General features: G+C 39.2%; 1 protein-coding gene across 2 annotated transcripts in view; it reads left to right on the forward strand.

Moving 5' to 3' along the window:
- The window catches only part of Tfap2d (transcription factor AP-2 delta), a 58,973-nt gene extending 46,372 nt beyond the window's left edge, over window positions 1-12,601 (forward strand). For both annotated transcript variants that reach the window (XM_051152583.1, XM_051152582.1), the window contains one exon: window positions 12,227-12,601. In XM_051152583.1, coding sequence (XP_051008540.1) covers window positions 12,227-12,446 — 220 coding nt within the window. In that variant the 3' untranslated portion in view covers window positions 12,447-12,601. The remainder of the gene's footprint in view (window positions 1-12,226) is intronic.
- The last annotated feature ends 897 nt before the right edge of the window (window positions 12,602-13,498 follow it).

Below are 13,498 nucleotides of genomic sequence, written 5' to 3' on the forward strand. Positions count from 1 at the left end.
TAATCTACATTAAATGGTTTACATTTCCTTAGAGTTGAGTAGGAAATTAAGAGAGTAAATTTATTGTCAGTATTTATTGTTCCATAAAAGCTGTATGACACTTAACCAAACACTGGCCAGCTCTTACAGGTAAAGTGTGGCAGAACCAGAGCCAAGATGTCTCTGCAGCAGTTAGTGGGTCTTTGCCTAAACATGGCATGGACCAGTGGTAATTTATTGCAAGCGCAGCACGGGAGGCAAGGTTGCTAGGGGGAAACATCAGGGTCAGGGGACTCCAGCTAAGCCTACCTAACAGCATTCTTGCAAAACCTGGTTTTAGAAGAAAGTTCATGGCTACAGAAAATTCAAGAGACTGAATTTTTATCAAGCAAAAAAGTCTGGACCAGGTGACGTATTTGCTGAAGAATCTTTAGAGGGGTGAGGAAATGGCTCAGTGAGTAAGAGTTCCTGCTGGGCAAGTATGAAGATCTCTGTTCAAATCCCCATCACCCACATATAAAGCTGGGAAGACATGGTACATGTGCCTGTGATCACAGTCCTGTGGTGTGGAAACAGATGGATCCTGGAAACTCACTGGCCAGACAGCTTAACTGAAATGAAGACCTTCTAGTTCTGTGAGAGGTCCTGTCTTAAAGAAATAAGGCAAAACGGAATATAGGGGGGACACTGGAAGTCCCCCTATGGCCTCCACAAACCCCCTCCTGCATGCACCATGCAATATGCATCAATGTGGTTGTTTTAAAAGAGTTAGGAATTCAGTAACATTCACTTTTTAAAGGCTCGTATTCTAAGTTTAAAGTTATCTCACCTCTTCTCCAGAATGAAAATATGATGCCCTCTAGGCTGATAAATTGCAGGAAATTGCTAATTTTTTCAGCCTCCAGAACATTTTTCCAAAACATAAAGTTCATGCAGATGTCAAAGTGTTATCACCTTCAGAACATGATGAGACTGGACTGACTTGCATCTCTCGTTATGCACACAATGTTTTTTTTTTTTTTATTCTTAGTCAACTTTATTAATAAATTAGATTAAAATAAACTTGGATCACAAAGACCATGTCCCTCTGGGATCTCAAAGAGGCTGAGATGATCACCGAAGTGTGGCCTTATAGCGACAGAGAGACATTCATCTCCCAACTTGTCCTACCAAGGATGTTAGCGCCTCATGCCTCCAAACTGAAATTTCAGACTGCCGTTCTCATAGGAAGGCCCTTGAAAGAGTTTCCTGGCTGAATGATTTGGCTGATGGACATTTGACTGCTGTGCCGTACTGAATGGTTGCAATGTACAATAACCAATCGTTGGCTCCCTGAACCGTTCTGGAGGTGAACTGTTGCCTAGCTCCATGTTCATAAAGCTCAGCCACAGAAACTTCTTGTATCTCATTATACCAATGTCCTCTGGAATTGAAGCTTTGCAGCTGCAGTTGAGGAAGTGCAGGAGACAGCCAGGCAGATATATCAGAGTCTACTCTGGCCCCAGGGAGATATGCCCACTTCCCTGCCTGCATCTCAGCTGTATGGGAATAGTTTTTTAAATACCGATCCTTTGGATCTCATCCTAAAGCAATTAAGTCAGGATCTCCAGGGTAAGATCCGCAAAGTGAAATAAGCTGGTGAGGCAATTTTTTCTATGTGTTTGTGGTTGGGGGTAGGGAGAAGAGCTTAGGAAATCATGGAATATTTGTGAGTGCTTCCAAGGCTACTCTAATGAGCAGATTTGGGTGGCTCCTCAGCACCGGCCCCCAGGGAGTCAAATACTTTCATTATGCACCTTAATTAAATTCTATTTAAAAAGCACTTGAGGCCATAAGATAAGATAATGTATGGGGGAAATAAACAGCAGCAGCAGCTTTTCCTTTTCTTCTGTTTCCATTTTCAGGCTATGAAATGCACATATCCTTCCAATTATAGCAAAAATACGCCCCCAGTTCTTTCCTCAGGGTAAGGCTCTCTTGCCCTAGTCTGTACTTAAAAGTTGTTAGGAGATACCTCATCTACATGGTCCTAAGCAATGCTAACAGTTTGCAGAGAAGACCCAGAACCCTTTGCAGGTGTCTCCTGGAGTCTACTCCCTAGACACACGTGCTCGTTGTTGTCCCCATGACAGCAAAAATGTGCTTTTCTGGTGAACTTCGCTAATGCTGTAAAGGCAAAAACACTCACAGAGACCCAGACTATATTTCAATCTTGTTCTTCAGTGAGAAAGTAGGAGGGAAAATAGAAAGCTGGTGTCTTGGCCCTTGTATGTCTCCCAGAAGCAGAAGAGAAGAATTGAGGTCAACACAAGAAGCACATGAGTGCAGCAATAGGTGGCAAAAGGTGTGAAAGAAAACACTCAAGAATGATGCAAGATAATGTAACAAAACCGTAGTAATAACAACCCACACCTTACATCAATCTTCTCATACAACCCATAGAATGTGGGGCACAAGAACTGCGCATTCAAACATTGTCTAAATAGAAATTTGGAGGTGAGGATATAGCTTCTGGTCAGCTATGTGCTTGGTTGGCATTGCAATGGTTTCAGTTCAATGCCCAGTGCAGCCAAAAAGAAAAAGTTAAAATTTTATATAAAAGTAAATTAGCTGTAATCTATCAAAATGAGGATTGCCTTTTATCTCTTGGTTCAGACTTCTTGTGTGTAGGCTAGCAGTATTGATTATTTTCAGCAATTTTGCACCCTGAAAAAAATTAAAGCTGGAAAAAGCCATCTGTGGTTGGTAGCCACAACTCTGTGACCCAGTCTCCAGCAGAAAATAGTAGAGTAACTTTTGCTTTATTTTCAATACATTCTAAATTAATATTTGCTCAGCATGTGTAAAGTTCTGGGTACCAGACCCAACTTTTTTCAAGACAAAAATGGGTCAGAGGACATTTCAAGGATGCCTAGACAATCCAGGCACAGATCAAGTATTTGTGAAGGGCAGTTAGGCCAATGAAGAAATAGCTTGGTAACATTTACCTAGCATAAACTAGCAGAATGTGATCGATACTTACTAAGATTCAGAAAAATAAATTAGCTTCAGTTCTTCTGATATATGTCCACCCTGTTACCCAGATTTGTGCGCAGTTTGACTAAGCACTGATGGTTTTGATAGTTCAAAAATAAATATGGGTAAGGCTTTGAGCACAAGTTTAAAAAAAAAAAACTGTTTAACTGAGAATTATACAATGTCTTAGTCACTTTTCTATGGATGTGATAAAATATCATGAACAAAAAGCAAGTTTTGTGGGAAGGGCTTACAGGTTACAGTTTATCATGAAGGGAAACCAAGGCATGAAGTTAGAGAAGGGACCCAAAGGCAGGAACTGAAACAGAGACTATGGAGCAATGCTGTTTTCCAGCTGTCTCTCGGTAGCTAGCTCAGCTTGGTTTTTATTTTATTTTTATTGTTGTTATGGTTGTTCTTTTTTTTTTAAATTATTTTTACTTTACATATTCATTTTACATGCCAATTATAGCCCCCCTCCCTCCTCTCCTCCTGTTCTTTCCCTCCCACCCTCTTTGTGCTATCCCTTCTACCTTCTTTTTGTAAAAGGGGAGACCCCCCCAAACATCAACAACCCACCCTAGCATATCAAAGTTGCATCAGGACTGAGCTCATCCTCATCCATTGTGGCCAGGCAAGTCCATGTCATTAGATAGCACCTATTCAACTTACTAGAGGACCCACATGAAGATCAATCTGCCCATTGGTTACATATGTGTAGGGAGATTAGTTCCAGGCCATGCATGCTCTTTATTTGGTGCTTCCATCTCTGTAAGCCCCTATGAGTCTAGGTTAGTTGACTCTGTTGGTCATCTTGTGGGGTTCTTGTCCCCCCTCCCCTTTCCTACTCTTCCACGACTCCCAGAGTTCCACCTAATGCTTGGCTATGAGTCTCAGCATCTGAGTTTTTATAGTACCCAGGACAACCAGTCAAAGAGGTACACCACCCACATAGACTGGGCCCTCCAACATACATCAACAGTCAATCAAGAAAATGCCCTACAGACTTGCCTACAGGCAAAGGGATGGGGGCCTTTTCTTGATTAAATTTTTTCTTCCCAGATGAGTTTAACTTGTGCCAAGTTGAAAAGAAAAAACTAATCAATACACAAAGTATGAAGAAAATCAAAAAAAAATTATTATATAGCAGTTTCTTGCTAGATCTTTTGAATTAATGCCAAGTACTTTGTAAATGCAGGCAGTGTCTGCCATAATCTGGATTGTAACTATCATCCTATTAGCAAAGCTATAATTTATTGTCTCAAACCTTTCTGTTCCACACAAAGGTCTGTCTTTTCTTTTGTTTCTGAGTCTCAGTTTCTTCATTATTAGAAACAGTGGCACATTGCTGTAATTCCAGAACTTGATAAGTAGGGTCAGGAAAATCCAGAGTTCTAGGTCAGCTTTAGTTATATAATGACGCTGAAGGGACTCTGGGCCTTAAATAGCCCCAGTACCAAAAACTAAATAAGACAACTGATAATGATTACAATGTTTCAATACATTTCCCTTGAAAATGATAAAGGTCCTACTAGAGGTATGCTGGGTTTTAATCCTTACACTGGGGAGGCGGAGGCAGGAGGAGCTTTGTGAGTTCAAGGCCAGCCATGATAAATAGTAAAATGTCTGAAAATATAAATTACTAACTAAAAAATGTTACAGATTCTATCAGAACTTAATCAGGTCAATCCCATTCACCAAGTCGATGATGGCATGTAAATAACTACTTGACTGATTAATGATTGAATGGTTGACTGACTGATTGATTGATACACTAGTCTACACCCCTGGCTCCAGGTAAAAATTTGTAAAGAACAAAAATATGTCATATCCATGGGCAGAACATGTGCAATCCACCCCATACTTATGTTATTCTCTCTTGTCCTTCCAATCTCTGAAATGTGGAAACTGAGGTTGGGGGTAGCTTAATCAATCCTCAGGGCAAAGTAGAAATGGAGCTTTACGTGTGAGTCCAGCAAAGTCCCACTTTCCTTGGTTGATTCAACAGGAAGAGGTTTGTTAGGCTGCAGAATGACGCTCTGGAGAATATTTATTGCAAAGTCTAGCAAACTAGGAGTTTTTAAAACAATGAATGAAATTAAGATGATGGCTGTTAAATATGTTACAATTTCCTTAAGATCAGGTACCATAAACTACGACTGTCCGTGTTTTCTTAGCAGGGAACTGCATAGCTCTCTGTTGGCTGTCAGGGCTTTTCTCCTCCTCACTGTGAAATTAGTAATAGGAAAATGAAAGCAAATGGTCTGTATCCCATTAGAGAGAAAATGATTGAGAATCTGCTTCTGGGTAGATGGAGCTGCTAGTCCCACCAGACAATAATTCTTTCTGTTTTCTTGTTTTTCTGAGATTGAACTCAGAGCCTTGTATATGCTAGCAAGTACACTGTGTCAGAGCTGTCCAAACTTCTAATTTGAACTCTTGATCTGGAGACTAAATTTCCAGATATTTTTAAATCTTTCCTTGTATGAACTACTCTTGAGTCAGACCCCTCTCTTAGTATCCTGCACCGCTCATTTGCTTTTTTACTTAAGTAGACATGATTTCCTTAATCTTTCTTAAATTTCATAAAAATTGACTTTTGCCCACCAATTAGACTTTCTACCACATTAAGACATTTGAGAACTTTAATTATATGAACCCTTTTCTCTATTTTATTACCAACTTCTAAGTGAAAACTCCAAAATGCTTTCAGTCTCACTACTAATTAATAGGTCGAGAGGGTTGGGGTTAATGAGAGCCTTGAAACACTTCACTGTGGCTTAGTCAAGCCTAGCAATTGAACTCACATTGGACATCACTGTCCAATTAGCTACAAAATGTACCCCACTTTACTGTCGTTGTGATTGCTTTTCTGACCAGTTCATGATATAGCATTTTGAGAGATTTTTGTCACATGTGTTTTGAAAGTCACATGGTAAATTGAATCAACACTGCACTTGTTACAGTTTTAAAGGAAGTACAGTTACCACATTTCAACCTGCCCATGAAACTAAGACACACTTCAGCTGTTATGTCTACATTTTAACTAATCATGTATCTGGCAATGCTGATCAGAAACTGGATCTCTCATATGTTAGAATTTGCATTTTTATGTGTTTTTAAAATAACATAGCTAAGAAAACTTGAGTTGAGTAGACTGCAATGGAAAATATGACAAATCCACTCAATGGAATACTTTTCAATGATAAAAAAAAAAAATCTACTGGGAAATCGAACAACATAGATGAGCCTCAGAGTGGTTAGGTGGGAGAATGCAGCCAGCCACGGAGGTCCATGGATGCCATGGTGCAATTTACATGGCTTTCAGAGGAAAAGGAAAAACTATAGCAACAGAAATTAGAGCATCAATTTGCCAGGAGAGGATGGTAGCAATTGAGAAAGTGAGTATGAGAAAAGCTTGTGAGTGACTGGAGTAGTTACACAAATGTTTCCTACAAAAGCAAGTACTATTTCATATAAAATCTGACTCGTAAATTCACTGATTTAACAAAATCATTATTATAATAATGAGGCTAGAGAGGATGGCTTAGTGGTTAAGAGCCCTGGCTGTTCTCTCAGAGGACTTGGATTAGACTCCCAGCACCCACATGGCAGCTCACAACCATCTATAACTCCACTTCTGGAGGTCTGAGACTCTGTTCTGGCCTTTGTGGGCATTAGGCATGAAAGTGGTGCCCAGACATACATATAGGCAAACACACACATGAAACAAACTTAAAACTTAAAACACAGATTTATAGGAATTTCTTCTGGGCATGGCGGCACATGCCACAAGAAGCAGGCAAATCTCTGTGAGGTCAAGTCAGCTTATCTTACAGAGTAAGTTCTAGGACATCCAGGCCTACACAGAGAAACTCTGTCTCAAAAAAAACAAAAAAACAAAAAAACAAACAACAATAACAACAACAAAACAAAAACAAAAAAGGAAAGAAGGAAGGGAGGGATTGATTGCAGGCATGTGTTGTGGAGAAAAGGAAATAGAAGGGCTTTGAGATATCATGAAGATAGAAAGGTACAAACTAGCTATGGTGGCACATGCCTTTACTCCCAGCACTAGGGAGGGAGAAGCAGATGGATCTCTGTGAATTCCAAGCCAACCTGGTCTACAGAGTAAGTTCCCAGACATCCAGAGTTTTTACACAGAGAAACCTTGTCTCAAACAAACACACACACACACACACACACACACACACACACACCAAAAACGAAGAGAGAAAGAAAGAAAAGAAATATTCTCGAATTAACAGTTAAGAAGGGATATGTTTCAGAAAATATGGGTTATTAATTTACATGAAAAAGTTTTATAATAAAATTCCTGTAATAATAATTTTTGTTTGGGGTTTTCAACAAAGGGTCTCACTTTGTGGTCTCACTGCCCTGAAGCTATAAGACAGAAATTGTAGACTTGGCTGGCCTCAAATTCACAGAGATCTACCTGCCGCTGCTTCTCAAGTGCCAGGATTAAAGGTATGCACCATCACCAGCTAGCTACCTGCAACTCTTTATCCAGAATAAGATTTCCTAGTCTAACACTAAGACTGAACACCATTAATTATATTATTGCCTCTTTTAAAGATTAAGCTCTTTGAAAAGAAAATGAAGTATCTTAATTACTATTTAATCCGTCATCCGCTTGTGTTGTCTGCCCCCAGTACTGTATCTATTTCTGTGTTGCTGTTCATCCTTGTTGTTAGAACATAGTGTTAAACTGACTACTATTACTCCAGAGACCAGAGAATCCCAAATGAAACCAAGAAGCATTTAACCTTCTGTTAATTAAATTATCCATACCTAAGGGCTTGAGAGATGGCTCAGCAGTTTAAAGCTCACACTGCTTTTGCAGAAGAGCAGAGTTCAGTTCGCAACACTCACACCCATGTTGGGTGGCTTAAAACCTCCTATAACTCCAGGTCCAAGGGTCAAACACTTCTGGCTTCTGCAGGCTAGCTGATGTGTGGTAATATTTTTTGACAGTTTAATATTCATACCTCTGATGATTAATTATGGCTTTAAAGGGTTTTCTCTACTTTTATTTTATTTGTGTGTGTGTGTGTGTGTGTGTGTGTGTGTGTGTGTGTGTGTGTGTATGTGTGCACATGTATGCAGGTACCCAGAGAAGCCAGAAAAATACATTGGGTCCCCAGGAACTGATGTCATCAAAGGTTGTGTGCTACTTAGAATGGATGGTACAATCCACTCTCAGATGCTCTAAAGAGCAACAAGTTCTCTTAACCATTGATGCTGTCTCCATCACCATTAATGGAGTTAATCATCTTTTCACAAATCTATCCACCACTGTCCTGTTATCTTTGGGGAAAATACTTGTTTTTTGACCCTTTGCCTTTTGTAATATGGCTTCTTGCATGTCATGATTGAGCTGTATGGATTTCATACATGTTTTGGATATTAATGCCACATCAAATTCATGATTTGGTAATAGTTTCTACCATGGCATGGTAAACCTTTCCATTTTCCTGTTTCCTTGGCTGTGCCAAAGGCTGTTTGCTACAGCTCAACTTACTTTTGCTTTAGTTGCTCTTTAGTTGCTTCTGGTGTCATATTCAAAATGTCAACATATATGATCGTAGTCATTCTAGAACTGAGATTCCTCCTTAGAGCATTACATTTTTCTTTGTTTCTATAGTTTACACTGCTGTGCCTCTGTGAAGGATACCCGACTCATTGTATGCTGGGATGAGTAGGATCAACAGAGTAACATGGCGGGATCAGTGTCTTTCTCCATCATTCTGTAATGACATATAATGTCATGAGAAACTTTAAACTGACCTGGTTTCACTTTAATTATCTGAATACACAATTGTTATTAGAAACTTCTAGAAAAGCACCTGTCCCTTGCAGCTGGCATTGTCTCATGAAGTGTGCATGCATTTTTCCAATGCACAGATCATATTAAATTAAGCTATCAATGAAATTCACATATTGATTTTCATGTTGAAAAGAGACAGTTAAAGTACATTGCTTTTGTGAAAAATTGTGAGTTTACATTGGACTTGTTCATAAAGCTATGAGTGCTTCAGCTCACATCAAGTTCCTCAAGTTCTTGATAATGAAGGAAACCCCTACAAAGAATACCAAAAGTGAAGCTTAGACTTGGGGAAAACACAGGTATTTTAAATAGATCTTTGTTCTCTTATAAGTTCAAGTAATTTTCTCAAATCCCTAAATGTCTAAGGCTAGAAATAATGTGAAGATTTTGAAAATGTGATTCTCAACTGAGCGCAAAGATGACCTCACAGACAGCTAATGCCAGGTACATATTCTGGGCACAAAAAGCTCATCCCCAGGAAATTCTACTGGCTTGCAGGATCTCTTTTAGTCTGATGACAACTCCTACTAGAATATGGATCATTATAATATTTATTCATTTCTACCCAGCTTGCATATGATTTGTATCTGTGGGAGACAGTAATTCACTATGTATAGTCAGTCCTCCTGTTTTAGTCTATCAAGTACTCCTGACTCTACTTGATACTATTAAGTTCTGTTCTTAGACAGAATACAAGGAAGAATTAGTTTTCCATGCCAAACAGCACAACAAACAAAGCAAAATTATTTCAGAAAAAAAAGAGAGAGATAACCGAGCAACAATCACTATCGGGAAAGGGATTTGGAACTGGAGAGATGTCTTAGAGGATAAAAGCAGTTATTTCTTGTGGAAGGGACCTGGATTCAATCTCTAGAACTCACAGGGCTGCAGCAAACTCTCTGGAACTTGACTTCCAAGGGATCCAATGCCCTGCTCCGGCCTCTGTAGGTACTGCAGGAACATGGTGCACAGATATACACGTAGCCAATAAAATGAAAACATTGCAGCTTTATTTCACCTTCAGGCTGAGAAAAACCCAATACAGAATACCTGGCTTCTCAGTCAAATCATTTAATCACATCCTCTAAGCCTTGGTTTACCTAGAAAAGGGAAATAGGCATGTCTACTCACTAATGTTACAAGTAGGCTATGTGAGGTAACACAGGGAACAGAGAATCAAGCCAGTAGCATGTGCACAGTTCAGACAGTGGCTGCTACGTTTACTGTTTACCCACAGTGAAACTTAACACTGTAAATTCAACTCTAGTAAACACAGAATGTTTATATTTTATTTTCGGTTAGCCCAACAGGACCTCTTTTGTGAGTGCCACCATAATTAATTCTCCTATAACTCTACACAGCTCCATTTATCAGCCATAGTTCTTGTTGTATCTCACATTGCGTGATTTGCCTGCAGTTGTCTCATGGCAGAAATGGAATTAAAAAGCCTTCCTGGTATTCAACATAAGCGAATACAGTGAAAACACGTTTGTGGTTGAACTGTGGTTGTATGTTGTTCTATCAGTTTTGAAGCAAACAATACCTTAAAGTCTTAACTATTATTAGTGACTAAATTATGAGTTACCTAATGAAATTATCAGCTCTGGGATGGGATAAACTACATGGGCTAGTCTGAAGATGCTGGAAATATCTAGACCAGAATGAAGACATCCAAAAATTTACTCTTGTTTATGAATGTATCCCAGCTATCCATACCTGTAACTGACAGAGCACATTAGCTAGCACATTGCCCTCACCCTTTCATGGACTGATATCACTGATATCCAATAAGGCCAATCCTATTAATACTCTCACTAAGGTGTGTCAATAGGATAACTTGGATTTCTTGTTTGCATTATTTTAACATCTCATTATTTTTTATGATAAAGGTTATATCTCTTAAGAATGGTAACCAAAATCGGATAACGTACTAAAATGGAAGTATCTAATGAAAGACTTACTATTGGCATCATAATTTTAATAGCTTATATTTTTACATGGTTATTAGCTTTACTTATAGGATATAGAACATACATGCACTCAATGTGGTACTATATGTTATAAGATAGGCATAACATGTGCCATGTATGACTTCTTAATTATTGTGAGAGTCAAGCCTTGGGAAATTTGACAGAATGGACAATGTAGGTGGTTTTCCTCTTAATGTGACTGTTAATCTACAGTTATATATTTGTTCAATGAGATATATCTCCATAATTGGAAATCCTGCTTATACTGGGTTTAAAGCAGCATTTACCATGCATACTTGTTACTTTTTACCAGTTATCTTCCAAAACAGAGACAACAGCTTACACACAATAAAATATTTCTCAATATCTAGGAGCCTAGACGTAAACAGATTCTTTTCACCTCCTTTTGTCTCTTGCATTAAGGCAGCATCTTCACCTGTGTGGTGTAAAGATCCTTCAAGAAGAAATGGAGACTACTCAGAGTCTATATAAACAATGAAATTACCTATATCTAACTTGTATTCTGCTTTGAACAGGTTGGTCTTTTATCCAAAACAGGACAGAAAAGGAAGCTATCAATGCAACCCACCAGCAGATGGTTATATACCTAGAAAGGCATTATTGCTATGAGAGAAACAATGAAGTCAGAGGAACCAGCTATCAGGCACACTCAACCCACCCTGAATCTCTTATGAGTCGTTTCAGCTATACAAAATGGCCCATCTTTATTGTAACAATATCATAGATATATGTGTTGCTTTGTATGTTATAGCATAGGTACAGCATATACCAAGTTAACATATGAATTAACAAACGTGAATCACGTCCACTCCTTATACCCGACTTCTGCCAATCCTCTTCCTCATCTCCACGAGTTTCTCTCACTATCATGAGTTGTCTTCCTCAAGGGTGATTTATGCCTACACATGTACACATGGCATTCTTTCAAAAGCAAGATGATCCTTATTTATACAGAGATGCATTTTTGAGCTACTTTTTTTTTGTTGTTCTTGTTGTTTTTGTTTTTCAAGACAGGGTTTCTCTGTGTAGCCTTGGTCACACTGTAGACCAGGCTGGCCTCGAACTCACAATGATCTGCCTGCCTCTGCCTCCCGAGTGCTGTGATTAAAGGCCTGTGTGCCACCACACCCAGCTTCTTAGCTACTTCTTAATGAGATGAAAAACCAGCTTGCGTGTTACTCAGACTTGCGTAATACTCAGACAGCATAAAGTCTGTCAACAGTGAGCCTTTGTCTCAATAGATCATAAGCTTATTATGGACAATGGGAATAACTGAACAGTGTTTTTTCATAATAAACAGAAAGTGTTCAATGTAATGTTCTGGTTTAAATAAAGGGATTTTTTTCTATTTCAAATGATTAACGTATTTTTTCCTACTTCTTCTCATTTACAGTTTGATCACTCATGGCTTTGGGACACCAGCAATATGTGCAGCTCTAAGCACTTTCCAAACAGTCCTCAGTGAGATGCTAAACTACTTGGAAAAACACACTACTCACAAAAATGGTGGTGCAGCAGACTCCGGCCAAGGACATGCCAACTCGGAGAAAGCTCCACTGCGGAAAGCTTCAGAGGCTGCTGTGAAAGAGGGCAAAACAGAAAAGACAGACTAGCTACGTCAAACAGAATCTATTTCCGGAGAGTCTTGCTGCTCATATTTTTTTTCTAATATATATATATCATTGAGGGTGACTAATCTGCGGACCAACTCTTTACGCTCCCCAAGCCCTCCATAAATAAAGTCAAAAGTGGAAATGAGAAAAAAAAGAAACAAAAATAACAAATCAAAAAAAAAAATGGAAACAAGGAAAACAGCAGTGTAACTGTGTGATGAAGTTGTCACTTCTTAATTTTATGTTATGATAAACTCCTTCTGTGCACGTAGTTGATTGTTCTGAATTATATACACCACTGTTTTCAAGCACTCCTGGACTTTGGAGAGGCAGCACATGCTTTTTCACATGTAATTGATGCACTTTCTTATCCAGCTGTATAGGTAGGGATCAGAGAGCATGACCAAACTGGCGTCTGCCACCAATGGCGGCAGCTCCAGTCATCCTTGACTTAACTCCCCGTCACTCAAGAGTGCCTCTTTCCATTAAATAGGCCAAACTGAAATGACCCACTAGTACATGTTTGGGGAACTGGCAAGGGCAGCCACAAACTTCTGTGAGCTGACTGTAATTCTAAATATTTGGTCACCCTAGATAGTTGAATGACCCGTGCCTTGGTGGTGTTTAAAAATTCCAGAAACTGTCTCCCTTCTACCTACCATTCCCTTGCTCTTAGGACCCCTTACCTCTTTCTAAGAAGAGATTCAGAAGACTTCTACGACACTGTAGGGATGAGAGATGAATGTTTCCATGCCAACCTCACAGTTCAAAGAAAGACTGAATTTAGCAGATGGGGTATATGGATACAGGAGAGGAATGCTTTGCCACTGCTGGGCTGTCAAATGCAATGTCATTGTTTTGCCTGAAATTATGAGAATAGGAACAATAGTATTTTGGAGAAGTCCTTCCTGTAAGACATGGGGCCCCTCCGGAGTACCGGTGGCAGTGGTTATGTGGTTAAAGTAAGAGCCATGTTTTTTCTGCTTCTGTGCTATTTCTACCTGTTCCATATGTTCTAAACTTTTAGAGGCACAAAAGCACCCAAGTTAAGT

Source organism: Acomys russatus, chromosome 11 (genome assembly GCF_903995435.1).
Source record: "Acomys russatus chromosome 11, mAcoRus1.1, whole genome shotgun sequence".
NCBI lineage: Eukaryota > Metazoa > Chordata > Mammalia > Rodentia > Muridae > Acomys > Acomys russatus.